Source organism: Paroedura picta, chromosome 13, assembly GCF_049243985.1.
Source record: "Paroedura picta isolate Pp20150507F chromosome 13, Ppicta_v3.0, whole genome shotgun sequence".
Lineage (NCBI taxonomy): Eukaryota > Metazoa > Chordata > Lepidosauria > Squamata > Gekkonidae > Paroedura > Paroedura picta.
This window is the reverse complement of record NC_135381.1, coordinates 43,177,475-43,185,878: the sequence shown is the minus strand read 5'-3', so window position 1 is coordinate 43,185,878 and position 8,404 is coordinate 43,177,475. Positions and strand designations below refer to the sequence as shown.

At 56.0% G+C, this 8,404-nt stretch overlaps 1 protein-coding gene across 2 annotated transcripts; it reads right to left on the bottom strand.

The window, feature by feature from the left end:
- Nucleotides 1-6,745: 6,745 nt before the first annotated feature.
- Nucleotides 6,746-8,404, bottom strand: LOC143822608 (uncharacterized). Of its 2 annotated transcripts, none has more exons than XM_077307948.1 (2): nucleotides 7,968-8,404; nucleotides 6,746-7,324 (listed from the first exon to the last, which is right to left on the bottom strand). In XM_077307948.1, exons 1-2 carry the CDS (start codon nucleotides 8,387-8,389, stop codon nucleotides 7,198-7,200), a joined length of 549 nt encoding a protein of 182 aa, XP_077164063.1. In that variant the 5' UTR covers nucleotides 8,390-8,404; the 3' UTR covers nucleotides 6,746-7,197. The 2 variants fall into 2 exon arrangements, with proteins under 2 accessions (XP_077164063.1, XP_077164062.1); XM_077307947.1 differs by having other exon boundaries at nucleotides 7,972-8,404.

Here is an 8,404-nt window from a genome sequence, read left to right as displayed (position 1 = left end):
GATGCAAAAGATGAAAAGTACCTTTTTGCTTATGGTAGAGGAAGTAGCCAACTGCTCCTTGAGGGTCTCCCACCTAAGGACTACCCAGGGCTGACCCTCTCTCTGCGATCTGATGAGAGCAGGCTAGCCCCAGCCCTCCCAGCCATGGCATCTTTTGACTGTGCAGTAATCTGCTATTCCCCTTCCTGCTCCAGGAACGTGTGTGAATCTGCATTTCAAGGAGCCTGGCCCAGTTGCTGCTGCTGTTGTTACTATTTGGATTTATAGCCCGCCGCTCCCCTAAGGCTCGTGGCGGCTAACAGCATATAAACCCCCCTGATAAAAACCCCTTATTCATACAAACCATCCTAAGCCCTAAACATATCTGCACTCAGTGAAGTCCCCAGGTTATGAATGGCCTGGTTATTGAGTCATGCCGAGCACACGCATCATCCTCTATCCGGCCTCATGTGCAGAAATCTCCAGTTCCTCAAGTAGCAATGTAGACCAGTGAAGCTTCCAACCTGCACAGCCCATAGACAGCCCCCAGCGGCAGATTGCAGAGCTCGGTGTGGTTCAAGGACCCTTCCAAATCACTCAGATCCACTATCGGAAGCTGGTTTAAGCTGGATTTCAATGTTATCCTTTGCTTTGGGGTCGATGACATTTTAGAGGCAGCCTTTAGGGTGGGCAATTGCATCACTTTTCTACATTCTGGTAATTCCTCCTCGGCTGTCAGCTTTGTCGTCCAATCTGAAGCTGTGACATTCGTCCCCAAACGGGAACCATGGAGTTGAAAACAAGCTGTAACTCTGCCCAGATAAAATTTACTCAGGCCCCCTTTCAATCTTGTCTCCTGCCACTACTCCAAGTCAGTGAGGACCGCAAAGGTTAGGGATAAAGCCAAATATAGAAAAAAAGGAACAATTTATTATTTGAGCTCAAAAATGTTTAAAAACCATAAAAGAATACCACATCTGTTGGGCACACAGAAAACATCACCACAAATGCCAACCACTTCAGACTTAACACCTTTCAGTCATACTGATCTTAATCAGAAATCAAAAGACAGATATTATTATTGGATTGGATTTATTATTGAATTTATACATACAGATTTAAGTGAGTAGCCATGTGGGTCTGAAGCATCACGCCAAAAGAAAATCAGAGTCCAGGGGCACCTTTAAGACCAACAGAGATTTATTTAAGGTGTGAGCTTTTGAGTGCAAGCTGTATTAGTCTGAGGAAGAGGGCTTGCACTCGAAAGCTCACGCCTCAAATAAATCTTTGTTGGTCTTAGAGGTGCCCCTGGACTCTGGTTCAGATACATACAATTGTACATATTTTTCTTTCAATTTATGGGGGAGATGACTTATTTGATAGGGCAGGTTCTGGCCCTGCAGAGTATTCGTAGTGGCAGAACCCTCAGCCAGCAAATATTTTTTAGTCCTTCCTGGAACCTAATTTTCCCAGCGAACCTAATTTTAAGCAGTAGCCCATCCATGAAGTCAAAAAAGACATTATTGCAATAAAAGACAACAGGAAACAACCAAAGAAAGAGCAGGATCACTTATGAACATTTTAATTAATTATACGTTAACAAACAAAACGGGCCAGCCAAGCAGTCCCGATCCAAGCGTCAGGAGACAGCGATGGCCCAAGTGGTCTCCTGGCTTGTTGTCCTGGTGGTCCCCTGGAGGTTAAACAGACCGAAATTCCAGCATCACACATTGTGCCCTGAGAACATCTGGGCCACCCTGGCCACTAAAAGCCTCGCCTCTCTCTAACCCGCCAGCACATCGTGAAATCTCCTGTTAACATCCCCCAGGAGTTAGAGCGGAGCCTCTTGCCTCGTAGTAAATCTCCCCTTCAGCACGTAATGAAATGTTCTTCCACACATTGCTGCTGCTTGGGGGGCAACGGTAGGAGGACATCTAGAGTTCTGGCCCTCATGGCCACTTCGTTTTGACCACCGAGAGTCTGACTTGATGTGCCCCTGGCCAAATACGGCACGGCTGGGCTTGGTCCTGCATGGTTGCTCTTGTGCTCTTATGACAGGGCACGCTGTGCTAAGACAAGTGAGGTGTCAGATTTACACACATGGACCTACTCCTGAACGGTGTAATTGGTGGAAATGTGCTTCTCGGTGTGGGAGTAGAAAATGACCATACTCACCTCCGTCCGCCTCCCGCCTCTGCTTCCACCCCATGCCACGGCTGGAGGGGGCCGCTCTTCCCCCTCAGGCCCTGGTGTCCTCGTGACACCAGGGGGGTCTTCTCCACTGGGGGGAAGAGCGGAGGTCTTCCCTGGGGTGGGGCTGCTGCTGGGGGGGAGGACGAGGGGCTTACCCACTTCGAGCCAGGGCCGCCCTTACCAGCCCCCGCCAGGCTGAAGCAGCCCACACCCCGATCCTCCAGCCACGTTGGGTTGGTCTTCCTGGCCGCCTCTGGGAATTAAAAACAAGAACAGCAAAATGAACAGAGTCACTGGGAGAAGATGACCCCCCCCCCAGCTCTTCCGAGGGCTCTTCCCTTGGGCAACAGTCAGGAACCCCGAGCGGCCCCAACCCTCTGCCTTTTGGAGCACGGAAATCCCAGCAGCCCATCCGGGGCCTCGTCACGGTCCGTTCCGATTGCTCAGCCCTGTGGAGCAGCAGGAGGACATCAGGCAGAGTTAAGGCCTCAGAGGGAGCTTGTGGCCCTGGACAGCTCCAGACCCCAGATGCCCTCTCAGTTGGGGCACCCCCTCTCCCCGTTGTCCTGCCCATGTGGGGGGTGGAAAGAGAACCCTTTGGGGCTTCCTGGGACCCTCTGTGCTCTCCCTCTCCCCCTCCCCTCCACGGTGAGTGCTGGCCCCTTTCCTGGCCGCTGGAGGTTCTTACCGTTGTTTGTAAAAATAGGCGGCCGGCGGCCAGGTTCTCCGCTGCGGGGGGCAGATGTTCCCAAAATATTTCTTCCTTTCAGAAGGAATCGATCTCTTCCTGCAGAAGAAGTGGAGTCAGAAGAGAACTGAGCTAGTTAATGATCCAGGATCACACACCGGCTAGGGGGAGACCTCCCTCTCCGAACCCACCTTCTTCTTCAGCTAGAGGATTCCCTTGTTCCTACCAGTTCTTCAACACCCCTTTCTAATGTCGGCCAAGGAGCTTGCTTATTGTCCAAGGAGGCTTATCGGATGAGTACCCCACCTGGGGCCTGGGCAATGGCTGTGAGATCAGGAGGAGGAGGAGGAGGAGGAGGATCAGGCATCCTCTCCCTCCAGAAAGCAGACTACAGAAGCTGAGGCCTTTGTCCCAGGCGACCCCCTCGTCTTCAGAGGGCCCCTCTAAATCAGTTTGCTCGCTTGGAGGAAACTCCTGACAGCATCAAGGGGGGTGATGAGGGGGGTGAGGTTAATTCTATCCCAAAAAGACCTGCTAGATAGTTTGCCCCAAAAGATCTACTCTCAGACCTCCGTAGCCAAGAGGTTAGTGGAGACCTGAGGGAGAAATGGGCGGAGCTAACTGCCAAAACTGCCTCTTTATCTCTTGGCTCTCTAAAAGAAAGACCGGCTCCTCTCCGCACGGGAGGCCTTGAGCTCCCTTCAGGAGGGACGGCTGGAAACCCTCCCTTGTCCGCCTTCCTCCAGGCCGCATTTGGAGGAGAAACCTGCCCCTCAAGGAACAGAGTGTAAAAAACACAAGGCTACATGTCTATTGAGCCAGTTACTCAGGAGGAGAGGCGTCTTCCCAGACCTGACCTCCATGGACCTCTTCACAGAGTGGAGTCAGGAGAGAACCTTTATTTGCAGCACGTCCTTCCTGCTGTTCCTGCCGGGTGGGGCAGACCTTTTTGTCAGGGGTCTCTTACAGACCTGCCACCTTGGCATCTTTGGGGCATGTTCTCCACATCCTTCACTGCTCAGATGCCCCCTCCCCAGCTAGCCCGAGTACACAGATTGGGTTACACAATGGAACAGTTATGCAAAACAAGGCCATACGCCGTCTGAGTCCAGTGTACCTGCAGGACCGCCTCACTGTCTATTCCCCCCGAAGAGCCTCCAAGCGGATGGTGGTCCCTGGCCCCAAGAAAGCCCGCTTGACCGCATCCTTTCTACACTTTCCTTGAGGCTGGCTTCTCAGGGAGGAGGAGAGGGAGAAGGTGTTTCCTGGCCTGAGAGATTCTTCTAGAGACCTTGAGGGGACCCTAAGCAAGGAATTTACTGAGATGGAGCCTTTGGCTGGTCTTACATTAATTGTAAATGTGGTCCTAGCCTCCCCTTCAACTCCAGAGGTCTTCCTCCAAAGATGTTTTGAGGGTTTTGGGTTCATTAACGCAGTGGCCTCCTCAGCCAGGTGTTCCTTGTTTTCTTCAGCCACATTGGAGTCCAGCGCACCTTTAGGCCCCACAATGTTTGACTCAAGGTGGGAACTTTCGTGCTCATGGTGGCTTCCTCAGCCATGCACAGAATAGCTCCCACCTGGAGTACAACTTTGTTGGGCCTCAACCTTTGCTCTGCTCCTTCAGACCCACTGGGCTCCCTTGTTTTCTTGCTTCTATTTGGAAATCTTCCAACTTGGACTCAACGCTTGGCTGTAGTGGTCTCATCCTGATCCAAATATTTGGAGCAAATGCCCCCACCGGTGCTGGGCAGCAGGATGTCCCACTGGACAGATTGTGATGCGAGAATGGTTCTGGCCATCCCCATGGCAACCCTGCAGCCAATGGGGCAGAGGCAGGAAGGAGCCTTGGAGAGGCCGGTGCTGAGGACAGCAGAGGGCCTCTGGGCAGGCAGGAGGAGTGACCAACCAGGCACTGCAGGGCAGAGACCGAGGAGGGGGGAGAGAGGGAGTTAGGGGACAGTTTGGGGAACTGGGCTGGAATTCGTTCCCTCTGTCTGGGAGACACTTCTAGGTTGCCAGTTCTGGGGGCAGCCTGGGGATCTCCCAGAATCCCAACTGCTCTCCGGCAGCAGAGATGAGGGTTCCTGGAGAACCAGGCTGCATTGGAGGGCAGGCCCCGTAGCATGGTGTCTTTGGCCCCAATCCCTCCTTCCCCGGCTCATCCCCCCACCCATAATCTCCAGGTATTCCCTGCCTGCAGCTGGCAACCCCAGAGTGCTCCCTAAAGGCCTCCCTCCCTTCGTACATCCCCTTCATTTAAGGAGGGGAACCTGCCAGAGGTCCTGAGAGTCAGGGCTCCAGCATGCCAGCCCCCCCCCCTTTCAGCTGTCCCTACCCCACATCACCTCCAGAGCTCCCTGATGTAGTGGGGGAATGGGGGCAAAGGAGTGGACAGTGGCAAGGCCAGGGGGCATCTTCTTGCCTCCTCCTCCTCCTTGGGCCCTGCGATTAGTGAGTGGAGTCAGGAGAGAACCTTTATTTGCAGCACGTCCTTCCTGCTGTTCCTGCCGGGTGGGGCAGACCTTTTTGTCAGGGGTCTCTTACAGACCTGCCACCTTGGCATCTTTGGGGCATGTTCTCCACAACCTTCACTGCTCAGATGCCCCCTCCCCAGCTAGCCAGAGTACACAGATTGGGTTACACAATGGAACAGTTATGCAAAACAAGGCCATACGCCGTCTGAGTCCAGTGTACCTGCAGGACCACCTCACTGTCTATTCCCCCCGAAGAGCCCTACACTCCACCAAGCGGCTGGTGGTCCCTGGCCCGAAGAAAGCCCGCTTGACCTCAACCAGGGCCAGACCTTTCTCTGTCCTGGCCCCCACCTTCTGGAACGAGCTCCCAGCGGAGATCAGGGCCCTGCCGGAGCTAGCTCAGTTCCGCAGGGCCTGCAAAGCGGAGCTCCTCCACCAGGCATTTGGTGAACCAACAACCACCCAGACCCCCCCCCCCATTTCTGAACCGAATCCTGAACTGACGAGCTCCTGGGGTTCTAGTTAACATGTTACTGTTGCTCCGTTCTATCAGTTAGGAATTATTGTACAACCGCTGTTACTACTGTTGTTCATTGGATGTGGCTCTGAATTATAATGGTCTTACTGTCCTTCTTTCCTGTATTATATGTAAGCCGCCCTGAGGGGAAAGGAGGTTGAACACAGACCTGGGAGGAATTGGCTGCCATGTAATCTCCCCCTTAGAAGCTGCTCCCCTGCCACCCATCCGGGGGGTCTTTCAGGCGCTTTGACACACACACTGGTCTCAGGGGTACGCAGTAGAGCTTTCAAGCTGCTGGAGAGGGGAGACCCCGGCCTGGCTCATGGACATTCCCCAACCGCCCCATCTCCATGGAGTTTGGCCTCACAAAAAAATAGCTCTCAGCCCCGGTTGATTCTTCCGGTGGCTTGATGTAGTTTTTGCTGTATGGTTATGTGCATCTATAGTTGGACCTCAGAGGGAAGCCATAATTACGGTCCAAGGGCAGCAGGGCTGAACGTCACTCCTGTATAGGGCAGATTATGTTTTCATATGAATCTGCCTGTGTGCATCATGCACCCCTTTAGTTTTATACATGTATAAGGTGCACACAACCAATGCTTATAGTTTCCTTCCTCCCACTGTACGGACATTCAGCCATTTTCCAGTTAGCTTTCCTGCCTTTAGCCTTCCAGGGGCTCCTGGCCCTGGCTCTGTGCGGCGGCTACAGAGGGACTAAGGGGGCTGCCCGTCTGGATCCCCCTCCCTGCCTGGGCCGAGGCAATCAAGGGGTCTGGGCTGCCCAGTGGAAGATAAGGCCAGGGAAAGGGGAGGGGGGGCTGGCAAAACCTGGGGCTCCAGAGGCTCCGTTTTGGAGATCTACAGCACAGATAACAGAAAGAAAACACAAAATTTGGCTTTTTGTCCAGGATTTATTTGATTGTTACTTTCCCACATTTGATATAAAACACATTCATTTAAAATAATTTCATTTCTGACAACAATAAAAGCATAGACATTCCTGGAAACCCTTTAAAATGGTCTCTGTCATTCCCCACACTCAGGCTGCAGGACATGCAGACCCTCCGAGAGACATCCGTGGAGGTCAGCCCTCAAGCCAACGTGGGCTCCTGGGGTGCTCTGCTGGCAAGGCTGCCTCCTCCGGGGGGGCCCCAGTGCCCACCTCCTCCTCGGGTGGGGCCCCCAAAACCCCCAGAGGAGATGAGATGATGCCCTCAACGGGGGGCTCTCCAGGCAAACCGGGTGAGTCCTGGGGGCTCCTCGCCAAAGGTGGCACAGCTGACCTTGAACAAGCCCCATAAGCAGGAGGGAGGTCCCAGGACAGGACGAGGGATGAAGATGGTCTACCAAGAGGTGGTCCAGAGAAGCTGGAGCGGCCCTCGTCCTGGTCCCTGAGCCACAGCCATGCACAGAAGAAGAGAAGAAGGAACACGCCCGGGACAATCAGATCGAGGGCCGAAGCCAAGGAGCCTGGGGAAAGACAGAAGGGGGTGGTTCTCTACCCAAACAAGTCCCAAAGCAAATTCCAATCGCCTTCCCTTCCTCTCCCCACAACAGACACATCGGGAGGTAGCTGAGGCTGTGGGAGCTCATGGAGAACTGCCCGAGGTCACCCAGCTACCTGAACATGGGGGAGGCGCGGTTCTTTGGGTTGGAGGCTGCCACTCTTGACCAGGCAGTTTGCCCAAAATCCCAGCGGGGCTCTTGGCCTCTGGCTGCCTCGCCCAATTCGGGGGATTCCTGGAGTTTGGGGTGCGCAGCCCGGAGAGGGAGGGAGGGAGGGAGGGAGGGAGGGAGGGCGGCGGCAGGGAGCCCCCTCCAAAGCAGCCATCGCGGCTCCAGGCACCGCCCCAGCCCCGGGAGGGAGGCAGGCAGGCAGGCAGGCAGGGTCCGTCAGGGCGCCCCCGCCCACATGCCTGGAAGCCGCCGCCGCCCGGGGAAGGGCAAAGGAGGGCGCGCCAGAAGAGGCCGGGCAGGGCAGGAGGCCGTCGGGGGAGGCGCAGAGACGGGCAGGAGGGGGACCGTAAGAGGCCGCCAGCCGTCGGGGGGAGAGGGGAGGGCGGCCGTCGGGGAAGGGAAGGGAAGGGCAGGGCGGGGCGGGCCCCAGGCTCACCGACCGGGCTCCGGGGAAGCGGCGGAGCGCAGCGGCGTCCAGTCCTCGTGGCGGGCGGGCGGGCAGGCGGCGTCCCCGTCGGGCCAGGCCCCCTCGTCGTCCTCCTGCGCTTCCCCGGAGAAGCAGAGGCCGCAGCAGTAGGAGGCGTTGGCGTTGGCGTCGGGGCGGGTCCCCTCGGCCGGGCACTGCGAGGCCCCCACCGGCCACTCCACGCTCTCGGCCCGCCAGGCGCAGCAGGGGCCCCCCGGGGGCCACTCCAGAGACGCCCCCCGCAGCAGAACCAGAAGCAGCAGCAGCAGCAGCCCGACGCCCAGCCCCGCCGCCTTCGCCATGGCCCGACGGCAGCCCCGCTTCTCCCCGCCTTTTCTACCGCCCCCTCCCCGACAGCTGACCTCAATGAGGACCGGCCACCTGCCGCCCATCGCGCTCCCCGGGCA

Coding starts and splice junctions, on each gene's coding strand:
- LOC143822608 (XM_077307947.1), bottom strand. CDS start 8,389: ATGGGCGGCAGGTGGCCGGTCCTCATTGAGGTCAGCTGTCGGGGAGGG. Junction 7,325..7,971: donor CGCCGCTTCCCCGGAGCCCG/GTCGGTGAGCCT, acceptor GTCTTTCCCCAG/GCTCCTTGGCTTCGGCCCTC.